Genomic DNA, 20,548 nt, shown 5'->3' with positions numbered 1-20,548 from the left:
TTTTACTGCAGCCATGGTTTGAGGATATCTTAACCATAGGGTGACATCCCCTTCCCGCCATTTTCATTTTCTATTTGGCTGAAACCAGCAAGGAGATTGTGGGAGACAGAGGCGAGCCAGGCTAGAATACCCCAGCAGACAACAAAGAGTAAGGTGTGAACTTAATCAAGCGGTTAATTATTATAGAGCATAAAGATGGAGAGGTCACTGCTTCCACTTGGGTCTTGTGGGAGATGTTGGCCATTTCTTTTGAACAATCTAATACTAGGTTACGATTGTAGCAGTTTTCCGGGTCTTGCCGCGTTTGAGCAGAAAGATCCGACATTTCAGCTGGCACATCGGTTCTTTCTACTCAGACACGGCAAGACCCGGAAAACTGCTACAATCATGGCGCCAGCTGCGGAAGCCTACGATAACTAATACTAGGCTGTTTTATTTCCACATAATAAAAAGACTCCCCTCGCAGCTTAAAAGTCCCTACCCTGCTTTATTTATGGGTCCCTCTCAGCTAACATTTTGGGTGCATTAAGGCAGGGAGAGCTATTAGCAGAACAGGAAGCTTAGCCAGATCAGGGTGGACCAGCAACAGTTCAAGTCTGAACACTCAGCAGAAACATTTGCATATATCTAATTAAATTTTGCATATTTTGGTTACGCTGAATCTCACATCTTGTGGTGGCTGTAATCTTCTTACCCCAGCGTCACTGAGGTAAGACCGCTGGTACTCAAAGCGTCTATGTTTCGGCAGCCCACACCATACATGCACACCGTATCAAGTGAATCTGCTGTACATATGTCTTTTATTGAACCTGCATCAATCTCTTCCTGGTGGCTCAGACAGAATAACAAACAAAAGAGTAGAAAATCAGTAGCAGTAGCAAAATCAATGGCTTTTCATTGCTACGGTGTTAATGCAGTGCTTTTCTGGAGCACCGTCATAGAGCATGTTGTAAGCAGCAAATGAAGAGACACTGAATTAACACCGGATAAGGAGTTCCCCACTGCAATTGCTGGCTTGCTCCTGGAATGGCTCATAAAATGCTACAGTCTAATGGCGATATATTTGCGTGTCAGTTCTCAGCTCTGCGTCCTCCCACAGTCTCCTCTTTCCCCCCCCCCCCCCCATCAGAACTCCAGGCACATGGTGACATATAAATCAAGCCTCGTACAATGCGGAGCACAAGATATGAGGAGAATGTGGCCAGGCCGAAGGGCATCCACTGATGCTTCCCAGACACAGGGAAACAGTTTACGCTCGTGTGACCCTATGTTACCATCCCATGCAACATCTATAACTCCCCCCCCCCCCCCAATTATTCAAACGAAAAGGAAAAGAAAGCACGGAAAGAAAGACCAGGAGAGAGAGAAGTTTTGATAGTGAATGTTTTAAGTAGGATTGTACAATACAGAAACACATCCAAATTTGGAAGGAAAAATGACACCAATTTTATGCCTAAAACGTCCCTGGACAAAAATGTTAAGATTGTTTTGGTTTCCAAGGACAAAAAAAAATTGATATACATTCGCCATTCAAATGTCAGAGTTCTGTACAACACACTGAAAAGATTTGTTTTTTAACAATAATCTTTTGATCCTAGAGAATCCTTAGTGCTATGTTCCCCACCCCCACCATGCTATTTTAAATAAGGTTCAAGGCATTGGATGCGCATCCTAGGTAGGAAAGCAAAGGGAGGCCTGAGAAGAGAAACAGACATAGTTAAAAACCTCCTCCCCACCCCCACAATAATATATTAAAAAAAAACCCTCAATGTGCTGCTATGTACAGATACATTGCGGGACAAAAAAAAACAACTCATTGCACTTTCCCATGTAGCAGAGCAATAATAAATTAAATACTTAAAAACAGGTTCATTGTTTAAAAACAAAAGAACAGTTAAATATTCCCCAAAACATTACACGGGAAAAGTGCCAAAGTTACGTAACGAGAGTACCAGTACTACACACCAGACCATTCGTCCCATAAGTTGCCCATCTTCTAAGATGCTGCCTTCCACTTGCGTGAGACAAAGTGATACAATTAATAGGAGATGACAAGTCCTCAGGGCCAAGCTTTGCTTAGCCCCGCTGTATCCATTGACTCCTAGTTCCTGTCTTTCCATACAACTGGAATTAAAGGTCCATAGACGCACCGCCATCCGCAAACGCTCTCCCTGGTGCCCTGCAGCCATCTGATGACCTTAAAGAAAGGTTCATGTGAAAGTCCAGTCAAAGCCTCTGATAGGCCCACAGATGCGGGAGCGCAACAAGGCAGTGGATCAACAGCCCCCAGTCAAAATGGAAGCTCCCCGAGAGTCACAGATTGAAGTCTTACAAACACCAAAAGAGCTAGGAATGAAATGTTTGGACCCTGCAGAAATGTCCATGCCCAGCTATCAATAGGAAATACCAAGGAGAAAATTCCTCATTACAGACATGAACTGGGGATCAAACCATGCCAGATATGTACATGAATGTATCCATGCTCATTCTAACACATAGAAAGAAGAAAACTTACATGCCAGATTGTTATTACTATACGGGAAAGTCTCCTAGCACCATAGGTTATCCTGGGAGCTGTTCCTCTACTTGCTTTATCCTGTCTTGCTTTGCAGAGGCCTTCCCCAAAGCATTATGGGATTGGGGCAGGGCAGTGGGATATTTCCCATCTAAACCAACCAATGTCCTCTCCAGCTCCCTAAGTACTAATGCTGTATGAGGCATAAAAGCATATTGGGCCTTGTCCCAACCCATTCTGCTGCCTATGAGGGTGAGGGAACGGGGAGGGCACTCTGCTTTATATCTTTTAAGGCAAATAAAATAAGTGCCATAGACCACCAGGATGAAAAATGGAGCGAGGACTGGGTTACTATCCTTTGCTGGAAGCTAGGGATTGAGTATTCAGAGGTGACCGACTGAAAAGTGCTGTGACACATTACAATGGGTGGCCCTGAGAAGCGGATATTTCCATGTGGGTTCAAATAGGTGGGAGATTTCTCCGTTTCACAGACACCCTTGCCAGTGCAGTCGGTGGGGGTTTCTAAACACTGGCCACAGCAGTTAAATAAACTCTAGAAATTCAGCTCTAGTATTCAAACTGTGGCCAGGGTCAAACATCTGGACAGAGGTGAGCAGCCATGTTATCTAGATCGCAGAGATACTTGAACCGCTTTCTGGATAATTAACCAGATAAAAATTAGGATAGTAATTTTTTCTGTCCTAACTTTATCTAGACAGTTATCCAGTTCACGGTCTGAGTATTGCTGTTAACCAGATAATTTTTATTTTATTTCTTATATACCGCTATACCGTGAGGTTCAAAGCGGTTTACAATGAAGATAGATTAAAGATACATTAAAATAAAACGTCAGGACTTTCCTGGCTCCGCCTACACACCTCCCCAGCATTATTCAGATAGTACCAAGGTGGCCTGTAATGATATTCGGCAGGATTATCTGGATACTGCTATCAAATATCCAGGTGACTGCCACAGTTATTCTGATATTTCCCTTTGAACAATGACTCAAAAGTGTTTTAAATTCACATGATCATTCTAGAACACTCAACACATCTGTCTCAGAGGACACCAGACAGGCAACCAAGTTGAGGAGAGCCCTGGAAAATGCTCTGAGTGAGTACTATGCCAGCACCAACAGTGAAAATAAACCAGGGCAGTGAGCCAAGACTCAGAATTTGGCTGTAGCCTGGAGAGAGAGTCTGGCCTAGCCTAGACACTGAAGGCCTGGCTGTAAATACGAAAAAGCAGCTGGGAGCTGACTGGGTTGGGGAGGGGGGCAGCAGTTTTATAACTTGGATAGGAATTCTCTAGTGGACTGCCAGTGGACTAAACCAGAAAGCTCTGCCACCTCATCAAGCTCCTCACACCCGCCTGCCATGGAGCCAAGGATATAGTAGCCAGTGACCATCTCAGAGGCTCACCAGGCTCTTCCTAGAGCATTCTGGATAAGATGGAGTCCCAGAAAATGAGTCCCTGAAACTGCCCATGCCAATTGCTTTGCTGCACAAGCGATGCCCTTTAAATATGGTACACTGAGAAAGCCTGGTCCCAAATGGCATTGATTACTGACTCCATTTTTTCCATAATGGCTGACACAGTCCTGGTTTTAATGAACTACATTCATAAACTTGTTCTATTATTCCTAAGAAAAGCTGGAACTACATCTCCCTGCAAATAAAAGGGCAAATATTTAGGACAGATTCAGGCTATTGTGGAAAAAAAATGTAGTCACTTTCTATCTTTAAGGGCATGCCCAACCTCACAGAAAGAGGATAGGAATGTGGGTAAGAGTCCCTCGAAATCTATTCTCTGTGGAAGGTTTCTCCCCCCCTCCCCCCCACACTTCTCCCAAACCTGCTCACACACATTATTAACTCTGCACACAAACCAAACTGCTTGGTCCCTCTCCCAATTTCATCTGAAAGTGGCTGGGAGAAATTACAGGAAGAGACTAAGCACTGTCCCCCAACTCATACAGACAACACATATGCCAGCATTTGCACCAGGACACAAGGGCTGGGCTCAGCCAAACATTCTCCAGACAGGAGGGAGAGGAGTTCTAGCATTCGTCTATGTTCAAGCTGATGAACTCCTGAATGCACTTCCTGTACTGCTGCTCGGTGGGGCTGGTGCTGGGATAGTGACCTGGTTGTCCCAAGGGGCCTTCTGCTTCCCTCATCTCTTCGTTCATTCGAGCCAGTCGCAGCCTGCAACGAGAAATTCAGATTCCATCACGGAGGAATGACCTTCGTTCTCTCAAAGCAGGTAATGTGAGGCATGGGCAGGGCATCAGACCTTTAAGTTCAGGTAGAGATAACCAGAATTACTTTGCTCTAGTTTAGAATAAGCACAGACAACCCTGAACATTCTGCTGCTTTATTAAACAACGAATTCTACCAAATACAGTATACTTTTAAGAACATAAGAATAGCCTTATTGGGTCAGACCAATGGCCCATTCTCACGGTGGCCAATCCAGGTCACTAGTACCTGGCCAAAACCCAAGGAGTAGCAACATTCCAGCATCTCAAAGAATAGCAAGATTCCAGAACCCCAAAGTGTAACAAAGGAGAGCCCTCGTCTCGATGGGCAGCTGTAACGCGGGGATGGAGAGCCTGCGTCGCCTCCCATGAAGATGAAAATGCTGCGCGAGTGGGCGGGTGTAGGAGGGACAGTAGGCAGCATAGCGGTGGGTAAGTTTTTCCCGCCGTGGGGCAGCCTCCTGATAGGTGAAGCATGGGGCAACAGTCGGGCGGAGCCTATAAAGCCGTGAGCTTGGAGGACCCAGCGTCTTCCTGGGTCCTCCGAAGTGGCTTTTCCTGCCCACCCCTTTTTTATGATTCGGTAGGTTGCTGAGGTTGGGTTTGGGTTTGCGGTTATCCCGAGCTACTGTATGGTGGGGCTCATCAGGAGATGAGTGGGGAGCCGGCAGGGAGCCCTGCCCGGGTTCTAGTGTCTCCAGTTAAAGGGGCTTGGGACATGCAATCCCCCAGACACTTGCTGGCATGGCAGGGTCGGGGGCCGAATATTATTGGTAATGGTTTAAGGTGTAGCTCGGGAAACTGTTTTGTTATGTGAGTGTGTTAAATTAATTGTTTGTTAATTAAAGAGCTGCGGTTATTTATCCACAAGCAGAGTGTGGTTTGGTTATTGGTGAGGGGCTGGTGTGGGGGTGGGGGTGACAGAGGGTATGCGGGCCAATACATATCCTGCTATTAGAGATTCCAGAACCCCAAAGTGTAGCAGCATTCCATGCTACTGATACAGGGCAAGCAGTGGCTTCCCCCGTGTCTTTCTCACTAACAGACCATGTAATTGACTCCAAATTTAACAAAAATACGTTCATAAAAAAATTAAGTGGTATGGAAAAAAAAAACCCCAGTCACTGGAAGACCAATTATATGTCTAATGCTGATGAATTGGGTCTTTCACCTCTAAAGCATCATGTGGTTATAGTGCCTTATCAAAAAAACTTAAGAGGACAAATCTTTCAAAAAATTCTACTCAAATCAATAAAATAAAATGTCAGTGAAAGATGCTCACTGTAAACAATGAAATAAAGTAGGGCTGAATAAGGGACTTCCAAAATAAGGAGCATGCACAGGGTAAAAAAAAAATAATTTATTGTATAAATCCTCAAAAAAACCCAAAAAACCAAGCATATTCAGGGGACCCGACATGGCACTGTATTTTACTAATAATAATTATCATTTCTATAGCACCCCTAGATGTACACAGCACCGTACTTTAAAACATTCAAGAGACAGTCCCTGCTCAGTAGAGCTTATAAGGGAATTGACTTAGTAGAGAAAGAGAGATTGTTCACCCTCTCCAAGGTGAAGAGAACAAGAGGGCACTCTCTAAAGTTGAAAGGGGATAGATTCCGTACAAATGTAAGGAAGTTCTTCTTCACCCAGAGAGTGGTAGAAATCTGGAACGCTCTTCCAGAGGCTGTTGCAGGGGAAAGCACCCTCCAGGGATTCAAGACAAGGTTAGACAAATTCCTGCTGAACCAGAACGTACGGAGGTAAGGCTAGACTCAAATAGGGCCCTGGTCTTTGACCTAAGAGCCGCCACATGAGCGGACTGCTGGGCACGATGGACCACTGGTCTGACCCAGCAGCGGCAAATCTTATGTTCTACAGACAAACAGGACAAGTAGGGGGGTTAGGGAGTTTCTCAGGCTTGGGTAAAATATAAGCAAGTTGAGGTTAGGAGTTAAACGTAGCCTCAAAAAGGTGAGCTTTTAGTCTGGGTTTTAGGCAAAAGTGTGCCTGCTTCAGTGGGTCAAACCATTCTGCATCAAAATTCATGGAGAACAACCCCCTTCCCCCTGCAAAAGGAGCACTTTTGTAGATACTGTATATTATTTAAATGAAAACATTTTTAAAAATAACAGTGGTAAAAGTGACTACTTACAAAGTCACAATGTCTGCGTTGGCAGCCTGAACCGCAATGCTGAGGGGGTCCTGCCCATCCTCGTCACTTGCATGCTGATTGGCTCCTCGTTTCAGGAACAAGCACACCTGGCTGCAAAGGGACAGACACATGCGTTCAGGAGTAGAAAGAGGGAGCTGTCCTGCTCTCTTACAAAAGACTGACCCGATCTCTAACTTGCTGCCTGTGCCAGCGTCGGCTCTCCCACTGACGTCACTTTCTAGTTGCGGTACCCGGAAGTAACATCAGAGGGGAGCACCGAGGCCAGCGTGAGCAGCGGGTTGGAGCTGGTGCTCGTGCCAGCGAAAAGCTAGAGGACGGGGAAGGAGTGGGAAGGAGCGGGGGGGGGGCAGCGAGGAGGAAAGGTGCTGGTAGCCCCACCAAGATAGCATCCGGGGCGATCTGTCCCCTACTTACCCTCTTACTATGCCACTGAATGACATGCAGAGCTCCCTTCCCAGCCCCCTCATAGCCAGGCCAAGATCCCTGATCTGTACCATGGGCTAGGTAAAAATTTCAATTACTTATTCTCCTTTTTTTTTTTTTTAATCTCTTTGTAAAATCTGGTCTTTGACTTTTGTAAACCGAGTCGAGCTCCATTCGGAGATGACCTAGTATATAAATCCAAGATCAGCTTGCTAGGCTAAGATCCCTGACTGTAACCATGAAAACACTTCTCAGTCCCCTTCCTAGCCTCTAGCCAGGCTGAGATCCCTGGTCTCTATCCATGCAGACACCTTCCAACTTCCCTCATCACCAGCCTAAGATGTTGGTTTGGAGATTGAGCCTTGACGTCACATTGCTGTCCTCCATGGATTTCATTTGATAAGGGAACGACTCCCATTACGCCAGGCTTTATATTTCCACTTCCCTTGTAGACAAAATGGCCGCCCTTCCACTTCTTGTCAACCAGTAGCTATGTAAGTGAGCCCAACCCATGCAATGCACACATACTGAATATGGATGAAGTGCATAAAGCAACCAAAGAGGAGTATTCTTACCCTGTATGCCCGAGATATGTAGCATGGTGAAGTGGAGCACGACCTCGGCCATCAATTTGATTCACGTCTGCACCATTCTGGAGTAAAAATTCACAAGCTATCAAGGAGCCCTAAAAATAAAACAGATATCGTCCATCATTTGGAGTCTGGTCTAACCTCGCTTGTCAAGTCCATTCTATGAAAACCTAACTTTGTTAATGTTCCATCCCAGGGAGCGGAACGGGACCATTCAGCATGGCCCTTTCATCGCAGGACTGTTCAGTGCTGCCCTTCATGCTGCACTGAGGTGAAGTGTTGTTCGTGGATCGAGGCGGCATGTTGATGTGTAGGGGGGCATTGCTGGATCGAGGTGGAGTGCTGTATCGGAGGGGTGTGAAGGGGCATCGTCTGCCCCATCACATGCGCCGTGAGAAATGCTGGATCAGAGGGCGGGGGGGGGCATCGCCCCCCACCATATGCTCCATGGACGAGTGTTGATGAGGGATTGGTGAGCTTCGTCCCACTATCACGTGCACCACATGCTGCTTTGGAGATGCTGAAAGGGGCATTGCATATCATCTGCTGCATCGGGTGGGGGGGCTGATGTTGGAACCCTGGACCATGCTGAACAGTCCCACAATGAAAGGGCTGAACTGGAGGCTCTTAAACGCCTATCATCCAGGGAACACTGGCTGACCTCACAGGGCCACCCCTAGCACTAGGACCACTGAGGAAGTCCCGGCATGAATTCTAGAGATCTGAAAACCAAAAAGCAGGGAGACGGGAAAGGAAGATGCCGTGGCCATGAATATTCAATTGAATTTTAAATGATCTCCTGTAAACCCCACATTTTTTGCTCCCACTCTGCCCAGATGACATACTGGTTGGCTGAGAGGACCCTCCTTGGCCTCAGTGCTAAAAGGATGCCTCCTCTGAGATTCACCCTGAGCACAAGTCATTGTCAGACAGAGGTCATCATCTCTCCTTCTTGAGGCAGGCGTTCATCACCTTTACCATCCGTGACTAACAGCATTTATTTCCAAAGGAAGGGCCATGCGGGAGCTTGATATTCTAGGACAGTATAAGACATTCTTCTAAGAGCTTTGCATTTATGGAGGACACATTCTAAGGGGCGTAGGGCGCTGTGTAGGAAAATGAGTCTACTGGCCAAAAAATGTATTCTTCAATATTGGACGATCCCTGACACTCCAAAGTTATGGCATTGGCGAAACCAGTTGCATCAGTTGGCCATCTGGGAAGCTAGAGATGCTGGAAGGATGAGGAAGCGAAAGATGTTTTTTATGCAAATATGGGATCCATATTTGCAAGCCTTATTTCCTAAAGGTCGTAGTGCGGTTTTAAGATGGGTGTCCTAACTGAGATTGAGGAGGGGTAGAGAGTACCATTGGAAGGGGAAGGGAAGGGAGGGTTTGGAGAGGGAAGGTAGAGGATATTAAATGATTTAAAACATGTAGTCATACAAAGATTGAGTGGGGTTTGATGGGGGATGAAGGTATTTTCTAGGTTTATATGGGATGTATTTTACTCGATGCCTCATTATTATACTATTTGAGCTATTATACTATTATTATACTATTATTATACTATTTGAGCTATTAAACTATTATTATACTTTTGGAGTCGGATGACGGCGGCGACCTCGGTAAGTTATGTGATATTACACCGGTTCTTAACTGTGTAAATTTTATATAGAGAGGGGGCTGGTCACAATTGTATGTTACAGCTCCGTTTCTATATTTTACAGGGAGACCCTTGAGAAAGCACTATTTATGTGCGAAACATGTCGGGTCTGACTCCCCTGGTTTGGCTGAGATAAGTATCATCCAAATCTTTGGATTAGTATTTATACACACAATTGAAGGATAAAGTACTGTAGTATAATCTATTAAATGCTCACAAAAACTAACGTATTCGTATACAATTGGAAAAGACAGCCAATGATGAAGCACCACACTATGCTTCCCGCGATTTAAAAAAGTACTTTTTGCGGTGGAGTGGTGGGGCTGAGGCGTCCTTTCAAATACTATATTTGATAAAACATCCAGACCACCTATAAAGATTGGGGATTTATTGACATTTATTTGGCTGGATATAAATTAATATAATAAGTGGCCACGGTTGGAGTCATTATTATACTAAGCACCTTGGTGTTGTATGTAATATTGACCACATCAATATGTTCATCATATTATTATATTTGATGTATCATCATTGTTACTCTAGGGGAGTAAAGTCAGGGAGGCGGGTTTTTGGGTATGGTGAGACTTGGTGGGCTATAGCCCTTTTCTGCCGTCATTTTTCTATGTTTCTAATGTTGTATTTGTTGTTGTTTGCATCAATAAAAAATTGTTTGAACTTAAAGGCCGTTTTTCTTGGGTTAAAGGGATTTTTGAAAATCGCCCACCCTGTTTTGTGGAGGTATTCCCAGCGCAAGATTAGACTGAGAGATGTAACTTTGGGCATCATTTTGCATTTTTAAAACGGTTTATGTGGTTTTGATTTAAAAAAATTGCAACAAAGCAAGTGCAAATTACTGCAGGTACTTTGATTTTGAAAACTGACTAAGGACAAAGAATTCTCCGACTTTCCTTTCGGGGTAAATGTCCACAGCCTCTGCAAAATAATGAGCTTCTTGGAGTATTTTGATAAAGCATTTTTCATAGGAAAAGCATGTTTTATGTGGGGAAGTGGTTCTAAAAATATTGCACAGCCAAATAACCCTAGCCTGCTCGTTGAGAGGGAGGGCACAGATGCCTCTCCCCACGCGATCTGCTTTTCAAACCCCAGACACAGTGCCAGGTTTTGAAAAGCCATCCGGACACCCGGACATGCCCTCTAAAAAGAGGACATATCCGGGCATCTGGTAACCCTAGTCTGAGGGAATGCTAGGCTGCTGGTGGGGGAGGGGACCCAACAGACTAGAGGTTTGCACGGGAACGGGGATCGCGGGAATCCCGCGGGTCCTGTGGGGATCCCACGGGAATCCCCCCCTCTGGCCCACGGAACTCCCACGGGGATGGAAGGCTTTGGAAGCAGGGTTCGTCCATATAATATAATGGACACGTCAGCCTTAGTAAAAGAGGGGGTTTATAAGTTAATTTCCTGAACAAAAAACCAAAAAAGAGTTCCACCAAAGAGATTCCACAAGGAAAACAGCAGCACAAACAGAAAAGAAACTGTGGAATTGATGATCCTGTCAGAAGTAATTGCTACTTTTAATGGGGACGGGTGGGGACAGAGAGGATCCTGACGGGGACGGGTGGGGACGGAGAGGATCCTGACGGGGACGGGTGGGGACAGAGAGGATCCTGACGGGGATGGGTGGGGACGGAGAGGATCCTGACGGGGACGGTGGGGACGGAGAAGATCCTGACGGGGACGGGTGGGGACGGAGAGGATCCTGACGGGGATGGGTGGGGACGGAGAGGATCCCGATGGGGACGGTGGGGACGGAGAGGATCCTGACGGGGACGGGCGGGGATGGGTGGGATTTCTGTCCCCGTGCAACTCTCTACAACAGACACCAACAGTGACAAAGATGATAAAGGGAATGGATCGTCTCTCATATGAGGAAAGACTAAAGGGGTTAGAGCTCTCCAGCTTGGAAAAGAGAGGGCTGAGAGAAGATAGGACTGAAATCTACAAAATCCTCAGTGGTTTGAAATGGGTACAAGAGAATCGATTTTTTTTACTTCATCAAAAATTATACAGACTTGGGGCTCCTTTTATCAAGCTGCGCTAGCGGGGTTAACGCGCGTGATGTTTCATCACGCGTTAACCCCCGCGTTGGCCTAAAAACTACCGCCTGCTCAAGGGAGGCGGCTAGCGCGGCCGGCAGTTTCGCGCGCGGTATTTGCTCGTTAAACCACTAGCGCGGCTTGAGAAAAGGAGCCCTTGAAGTTGCAGTGAAATATTTTTTAAAACCAATAGAAGGAAATATTTTTTACTCAGACAATAGTTAAGCTCTGGAATGCATTGCCAGAGGATGTGGTATAACAGTGGTTAACGTAGATGGGTTTTAAAATGTTTTTGGACAAGTTCCTGGAGGAAAAATCCATAGTCTGCTATTGAGACAGACATGGGGGAAGCCGATGCTTGCCCAGGGATCAGTAGCATGTATGTGATATGGAAACCGCATAGTTGTACGCGGTATATACATTTTTAAATAAATAAAAATAAATATTTGGGTTTCTTCCAGGTACTTGTGATCTGGAATGGCCACTGTAGAAACAGGAAACTGGTGTAGGTGGACCACTGATCAGACCCAGTATGGCTGTTATGTTCTTAGGTCTCCCCTATTGTGTGGGGGGAATTTGGGAATGTTATAAAAATATTATTGATTGTGTTATTAAAACCCCCCCCACCCCCACCCCCCGCTTTTACAAAACAGCAGTGCAGGTTTTAGCACTGGCTGCAGCAGAACAGCTCCAACGCTCATAGGAATTCTATGAGTGTCGGGGCAGTTACCGCCGCGGCCGGTGCTAAAAACTGCGCTAAAGTTTTGTAAAAGGGGGGGGGGGGTTAAGGTGGGGGTTAGAATCTGAATTATAAAAAGGCTGGTTAAGACCTGTGCAGAGTCTTTGTTAGCCTCGACCAGGGGTAGGCAATTCCGGTCCTCGAGAGCCGGAGCCAGGTCAGGTTTTCAGGATCTCTACCTTGAATATGTACGAGACGGATCTGCATGCACTGCCTCCTTGAGATGCAAATCTATCCCATGCATATTTATTGTGGATATCCTGAAAACCTGACCTGGCTCTGGCTCTCGAGGACCGGAATTGCCTACCGCTGGCCTAGACCCCCCCACCAAGACCCAAGAAGCTAAGGGGTATCCTGTACCTGGCAAAAGAAATGAGGGCTAGGGTGAGAAGATTTGATGTGTCCCTGATGGGGGCTGGGGCACGGAGAGTGAAACAGGTACTCTCCAAGAGATGTACCTGTGTTACTCAAGCGTTTCGTTTATGGAATCTGCTACTGCTGACAACTCAAAGTGTGTGTTTCTAAAGTAAATCCTTGAAGTGTTGCAGAATCAATATTAGAATTAATTTTTAATTTAATTTAATTTAATTTGTGCCAGAAGAAATGGTGTCTTAAATTAGAAGAAAAATTATTTACTGTTTCATGTAATAAACTGTACGTTATGTATTTTTATTATTTGAATGAGCATCCTGTTATTGGCCAGTAATCTTTGTATTATATATTTTTATGTTTACCTGTGAAATATAAATATCTTCACATTATAGGAGGCCATACAGCCGAGAGCTAGCTCTGTTGCATTCTAGTTGATGCATTATATTTCTATGTACACAGTCTTTCTAGAACAAATAAACTATATAATTAAAAAAAAAAAAAAAAGAATTAATTTTTAATGTTCCATAGCCAGACTGAATAAGCAGATCAAGGCAGTTTACAAAATTAGTAGCTTGAGATCTTTTGGTGGCCCTCAAAACTTTTACATATCCACAGTGTGATCTTTTACATGAAAAAAGATTGGGTGCACAGTGAAAAATCACAGACTTCAGAGAAAAAGGAAAGGAGATGGGATCATGATGTACCTTCTTTCCGTGGGTAGAATCAAAGCAGTTTACAAAATTATATACAGGGACTTATTCTAGTACCTGGAGCAATGGAGGGTCAAGTGACTTGTCCAGAGTCACAAGAAGTTGCAGTGGAAAATCGAACTCAGTGCCCCTGGTTCTCAGACTACTGCACGGACCATTAGAGAAGGGTAATTCTGTACCTGGAGGCCCACATTAGCACACCACTTGAGCATGTAAATGTACAGAACAGAAGAACAGCCTTACTGGGTCAGACCAACGGTCCATCAAGCCCAGTAGCCCGTTCTCACGGTGGCCAATCCAGGTCACTAGTACCTGGCCAAAACCCAAGGAGTAGCAACATTCCATTCAGAATCCTAAAGAACAGCAAGATTCCGGAACCCCAAAGAGTAGCAACATTCCATGCTACCGATTCAGGGCAAGCAGTGGCTTCCCCCTGTGCCTTTCTCAATAACAGACTATGGACTTTTCCTCCAGGAACTTGTCCAAACTAGATCTTTCACAGTGAAGTGTACACTTAGATGCAGAAGTAGCAGAGGGATGACTATATGCTATTCTGTAAGGGAGCATGTAAGAGAAACAGAGCTAAAATACTGGCAGTTACATGCACACCTTTATGCCTAGGGTTACCATATGACTCCAGAAAAAGGAGGACGGATTGAGACATCCGGGTTTTACTTCCACTGCAAGCAATGGAAGTAAGGAGGACAGATAGAGACATCTGGGTTTTATTTCCATTGAAAGCAATGGAAGTAAAACCCGGATGTCTCAATCCATCCTCCTTTTTCTGGAGCCATATGGTAAACCTATTTATGCTGAATCTATAATTGGTGTAACTGTGTACCTACACCAGGTTACGTATGTATTCCATAATGGAATCTAGTGACCCAGTTGCCATTAAGAACAGGCTAAAGGAGGTGCCCCTTATAGAATTATCCCCAATATGCTAAAATACAGGCAGCCAATATAAGGCATACGGGCCTGAAGAAATATGGAGCCATATGTAAATCAAATTATAGGCTCCTTTTATCAAGCCGCGCTAGACCACTAATAGCGCACGTTAAACCACTAGCCGCTACCGCCTGCCTTGAGCAGGTGGTAGTTTTTTGGCCAGCGCTTGATTAAAAGTCACACGCGCTAACCCCGCTAGTGCGGCTTGATAAAAGGAGCCCTATCTCTATATGAAAAAGAATATTTATTCGATCCAGGGTCAGACCGTGCAATCCCTCCCACTCCTACCACAGCTGCGTATTGAAGGCACTCACCCCAATCACAGCCTGGATTAGAGGGGTCTTGTTCTCGTCTTCTTCATTCATCCAGTTGACGTCGGCACCATGTGCCAAGGCCTGCGCCATCACAGGCAGGTTCCGTGCGCGTGAAGCCTTGTAAACCAGCAGCCCTGGGTGCAGCTCCCGCATGTCTTCCGAGTCGGAGGCCTCCTGCTCAATCTCTGCTTCTCCACTGGACTCCTCCGAGACTTCACATTCTGAGAGAGCAACAACAAGCCGGTGGGAAAAGGGACATTAGCAAGAGATGTGCCAGACACAAAGGCACTTGGTTCAATTTTCAAACCTGGTGGCAACTGACCAACTATCTTCTTTTTAAAAAAAATTCTTTATTTATACATTTTCAAAAATATCTACAGGAATCCACTTGTTACAGAAAACAGAGTATATAAAGCAAATATGGTTATCATATCAAATAAAAGAAAACAAAATAGGAATACCCTAAAATAGGTAGCCCATAAATTTAAGGTAGTATATAGGCCCTCTTTTACTAAGGTGCGCTAAGCGTTTTAGCGTGCGCTAACTGCTAACGCATCCATGTGTTAGCGTTTAACGTGAGCTAATATTTATCACATGCTAAAAAGCATAGTGCACCTTAGTAAAAAGAGGGGGATAGTTATAGCATATTTTTAAACTCTTAAGAAGTTCTCAATACCTAGTATGATTCTTTCAATAAAAAGTTATAAACTAAATTGGGGGGGAGGATAGGGGGGAGAGGTCAATAGGGAAAAAGGAAGGGGGGTAGGAATTAGGGGGAGGGTATTGAGAGATATAATGGGTATTTTGGAAATATATTTTGAAGAAATGAAAGATATTTGATGGAAATTAATATGATGAATTTTAATGTAATGACTATTTTATTAAGAACAAAAGAACATAAGAAGTTGCCTCCGCTGGGTCAGACCAGAGGTCCATCCCGCCCAGCGGTCCACTCCCGCAGCGGCCCATCAGGCCTATCACTTGTGCAGTGGTCCCTGACTATTCCTATAACCTACCTCTACTCCTATCTGTATTATATTATTGTATATTTACTGATTTCTTCAATAAAAATGTTATAAATTAGAGAAAACAATACGAAAAAAGACAAGGAGATCTTATGTTTCTAGGCATTAATACATAAAGACCTCCACTTCCCTTTGGTAACTCTTTACCCAACATATATTACCTTAAAAATTCTATGTCATCGCTTATTCTATTCCTTCAAATTTTGAATGTAATTTTTGTTTTAGTTTGGATGTAATCCGCCTTGAACCGCAAGGTAATGGCGGAATAGAAATCACTAATGTAATGTAATAAAGAAATGGCTTAACGTGTTAATAAACGACCAGAATTTGTTCTTTTTAGACTGCCCTACAGCATTTTCTTAGGGCTCCTTTTACGAAGGTGCGTTAGGGCTCCTGATTCCATATAGTTCCTCTAGAGTTCTCGGATCAGCTTCACAATCTACTTTAAATGTTCCCTCTTTAAAAATTATCGGAACCCGCCGTGCTTCAATTTTCTCTGTTACTGCACCATTGTTATGGAACTCTCTCCCTTTGTACTTAAGATTAGAACAAGATTTGCAAATATTTAAAAAGAACTTAAAATGTCTTCTTTTTAAAGAAGCCTTTAACTGATAGTTCACTTTTATAATAATATCTGCAAATTTCTTTTCTCTTAAATATAGACTATTATTACTCATTCTTATGACCTTTTTTTTTATTTTGATCTCTCAATCTTTCCCCTTATTTCCCTATTTTGTTTCCCTTTAATGTACTCTTTTAACAAATATTGTATTTCTTCCCCGCTTTCCCGTTGTTTCCAGTTTTTGTTTTTATTTATTTTATTTTTTTTGTCCAAAGATGTATCCCTTGTTCGTTTAGTAGAATGTCATGTATAAGATGTGTATTTTAAATTCCGTTTTATTTTATGTAAAACGCTTTGAAATTGGAAAAGCGTTTAATCAAACAATTTAATAAACTTGAAACTTGAAACTTAACGCGTGGAATAGCGTGCGCTAAAATGCCCCCAATGTTAACCGCTACCGCCTCCTCTTGAGCAGGCGGTAGTGTCCAGAAAACTACGAAATGCTCAGGAACCAAAAAAAAACAAACATATTTAATCCCAGTATATCTAATTAAACATTTACAGGGATAACAGGACTCCTCTTCCTAAGCTGTGCTAACGGTTTTAGCACGCGCTAGACAGCGTTAGACGCTAACGCTTCCATAGAGCTGGCGTTGGTATTTTCTGCATAGCGCGGGGGTTAGCTAGCGCAGCTTAGTAAAAGGAGCCCTACGTAAAAACGTGCTAACACGTCCATTATAGTCTACGGCCGCATTAACGTTTAGCGTGCGCTGAAACGGCAAGCACGCCTTAGTAAAAGGACCCCTGAGGTTTTTTTTAAAATACAAATCGCCCTTTATGGATTACTTCTATATTTACTTTCCCATCGGCAAGTGGATGTATTTATAAGAAGTTTTTGCGTCGATTGATCCCTTTCCAGGCCGCTAGTTGGGACGTCGAATTTCGTAAGTTGTTATTGCTGCCTTCTTCACATTTGCAATTTGGAAAATTATTGAAATCATCATTGTTCACTAAATTTATTGGTAACTGAAAATCCGGTAATTCTTACTTTTATAACTCAAAATTCTTACTATTTTAACTAAAAATTGTTTTCTTCAAACTTTGTAAGTCACTGTTGCTTTACAGTCTCTTCATTGCTTTGTACACCGCAATGAACTGAAAGGTATTTGCAGTCTATTTATTTAAAAATTTATATACCGCATACAGCTATGCGGTTTCCATATCGCATCCATAAAATCTTGTCTCCCTGCAATTACCACATATCACATAGACATGTCTAAACAACATCATTAATCGTTTCTGTTATAAACAGGGATAGAGCACAAATTCAATCAATTCAGAAATACAAGCAAGCTTTAAATCATACATTGCTGTAAAAAAAAAATTCTAAAAAGCGATTATCAATGTAAATGTACTGGAGAACGTCTGTGCTGTGAGAGTTTTCAGCACGGGTAATTGTGTCACTAAAAGCAACTTATGTAGGACTGTCTCCTCTCTCTCTGTGGCACAAGAGGGTGACTCCCAATTAGAGAATGACACGGTGACAAAATTCATCACCGTTCCCATCCCCGCGGATAACCGCGGTAAACAATCTTCATGTCATTCTTTACGGAGAGAGGGAAGAATCAGAGTATGAATGGCCACAACCACTGACCCGCAAGCTTTGCTTTGAAGAATGCTGGTGTAGAAGGACTGAGGTTGAAACAGACACTACAGAATGACAGTCTCTGGTATCCAGAGCAGATATTGTGATGTCATAATGCCTCATTCCACCAATGCCTAAGAGCCAATCACATCAGTGATGTCACAATGGCTTCATTATCCTTGGCTCACATAAGAATCAGAGTATGAATGGCCACAACCACTGACCCGCAAGCTTTGCTTTGAAGAATGCTGGTGTAGAAGGACCGAGGTTGAAATAGACACTAGAAAATGAGTTCAAATATGTTTATTGATTTTCAAATATACAATAAAAAACACAAAGGTATTCGGTAAGGAATACATTGAGAAATATAAATATGCACTGACAAAAATACTGCTTTAGTACACACTAGAGCCATAACATAGAGAAGTGGGGTAGAGTGTCTTAACAATAATAAGGTACCATGATATCTCAATGCCAAATGTATCCTAATCCTGGAGAGGAGGAGGAAAGAAGAAAGAGGTAGAGATCAGGTTATATGAAGCAGTTAATCCAGATGATTGGAAAAGAAGAAGAAGATCAACAAGATGGAAAGCAGGGCGGCCATCAACATCCATAATAAGTATTTATAAATCAACTGTAAAGAACAGTAATTCAGAATCTAGCCATCTGTGAAGTCAACGGTAAAATGACATGGGATTATTTCCCACGGTTATCCACGGGGACGGGAACGGTGATGAATTTTGTCACCATGTCATTCTCATCTCCCATCTCCCACACCTCTGAGTTCATTTCTCTTCATTCAATCCCCTCCTAATTGTTCTTACCTTCTATGTTCCCTTTTCTCTTAAGATTGTATTTCTTCCCCCCTCTCCTTTTGTACCAGTTAGTCTGTATTTTTTTATTTTTAAATTTTGTTATAGTATTTTAATTTGTATGGTACCTCGCTTAGTATTATAGATAAGCGATTGAATCAAATTTTAATAAAAATTTGAAACTTGAAAACTCTTTCCCTGAGCCCCAGAAACACCATGATCTCTAGAGTCTACGTACCCCATAAGCCACGGCTGGAACACTCAGGGGTCAGGCAGTCTCACACACATTTTTACACTCACCTTCTTCCGTGACGCTGTCCACCACAGATCCAAACACTAGGATGTCTGTGCTGCCATCTGTACTCCCGCCCAGCCCGCTGTCACTGCTCAAACCTGCGGGACCAAAAGCGGACAAACGAGGAGAATTTTAATACAGAGGATGGAGCTGGATGCCATTCACTGCACAGAGTATTCAGCTACCTAGAGAGCATCATGTGTAGGATGGATGGCTGGTGGCTAGCAGAGTGAGACCTGCAGCAAAATAGTTGGATAAAGTGGGATGTGAAGAAAGGTGAGCCCCCAAATGCCAGATACTCGTTTGTACAGGTCAATATTCAGACACAGGGGTGAGCATTGCTTTTAAAACACCTGCTATTGCACTAAAAATATATGGGGTACATATTCAGCTGTTTTGTTTTGCCTTTTTATTTTTGGCCACCATCGACATTATGCCTAGGTAGTCAATCCCAGACAATATCTAGGTACCAGCACCGAATATCTGATTACGTGCGGTCAGCTAGCCTTTATGCGGTTAAATGGGATATTCAGCATGTAACTACCTAAGTGAAACCGGACAAAGATAGGACTGAGGACAGGATTTTCAAAAACCCGCGTTAAAAAGTGACAGTCTGCTAACGCAACCGTTTTGATACCAAATTTAAAACCCGAGACATTCTTTACAAAATCGCACATGCAATTAAGATCGGCGGACAGCAGCGAAGATTTCCTACATTTGCATGTGCTTATCGCTCATGAGCTAATGTGCAGAAAAACGCTGTAAAAAAAAACCCAAAACACACTTTCCTGCTGCACTATTGGACAAATGGAAGGGAGAGGCGGGGAGAAGCAATATCGACTTTTTTCATTCGCGCATAAAACATGCCTTTCTCTCCAAAAACTACTATAAAATTCAGGTACATCTTGTAATTTGTTTTTAATATAAAATTTAATGAAGACCCACAGCCAGAAACACACAAGGCAAGGGTATCATACCCGCGCTCAAGAAGAAACGTTGGCTTTTAACAAGCTTGCATAAAACATGCCCGTCTCTCCTAAAAACTCAAAGAAGCATGATTTTACTACCCACCACTTATAAAATATATAGATACACTTTTTCTTTTCATTAGCCACAGTCAAAATACAAGTGCTGGCACTGTAACGGCACCCCCGGACCAGTCGCTGCTTTTTGTCGTCAAAAGCCGATGCCACTCTTCAAAAATGCCTTGGCGATTTTTAGGAATCCACCGGAGGGCTCATTTCAATGTTAAAGAGCACATTTGCATGCCATTGACGGAAACTGCTAGAAACCTTGCTAAAGACAGAGATCATTTGTTTTGATAATCCGCCGCTAAAATGCGTGCCGGAAAACAGTTTAGTGACCGCTTTAAAGTTTTGAGAATCTCGCCCTGAGTTTATTTAGTCCAATTTCTCCAGTTAACTTAGGTGGTTAGGT

The 20,548-nt window shown here is 43.5% G+C and overlaps 1 protein-coding gene across 4 annotated transcripts in view; it reads right to left on the bottom strand.

Moving 5' to 3' along the window:
- The window catches only part of ACAP3 (ArfGAP with coiled-coil, ankyrin repeat and PH domains 3), a 173,022-nt gene that overhangs the window by 17,802 nt on the left and 134,672 nt on the right, over nucleotides 1-20,548 (bottom strand). For 2 of the 4 annotated variants that reach the window (XM_033922305.1, XM_033922307.1), the window contains 5 exons: nucleotides 19,117-19,209; nucleotides 14,773-14,993; nucleotides 7,953-8,062; nucleotides 6,934-7,044; nucleotides 4,661-4,722 (listed from right to left, as the gene is read on the bottom strand). In XM_033922305.1, coding sequence (XP_033778196.1) covers nucleotides 4,661-4,722; nucleotides 6,934-7,044; nucleotides 7,953-8,062; nucleotides 14,773-14,993; nucleotides 19,117-19,209 — 597 coding nt within the window. Of the gene's footprint in view, nucleotides 1-1,365; nucleotides 4,723-6,933; nucleotides 7,045-7,952; nucleotides 8,063-14,772; nucleotides 14,994-19,116; nucleotides 19,219-20,548 lie in introns of those variants that run through there. The other 2 variants (XM_033922306.1, XM_033922308.1) reach the window with 2 other exon arrangements.

Source organism: Geotrypetes seraphini, chromosome 15, assembly GCF_902459505.1.
Source record: "Geotrypetes seraphini chromosome 15, aGeoSer1.1, whole genome shotgun sequence".
NCBI classification, from domain to species: domain Eukaryota; kingdom Metazoa; phylum Chordata; class Amphibia; order Gymnophiona; family Dermophiidae; genus Geotrypetes; species Geotrypetes seraphini.
The sequence above is the reverse complement of the archived record's forward strand: the minus strand, read 5'-3'. Positions and strand labels throughout refer to the sequence as shown.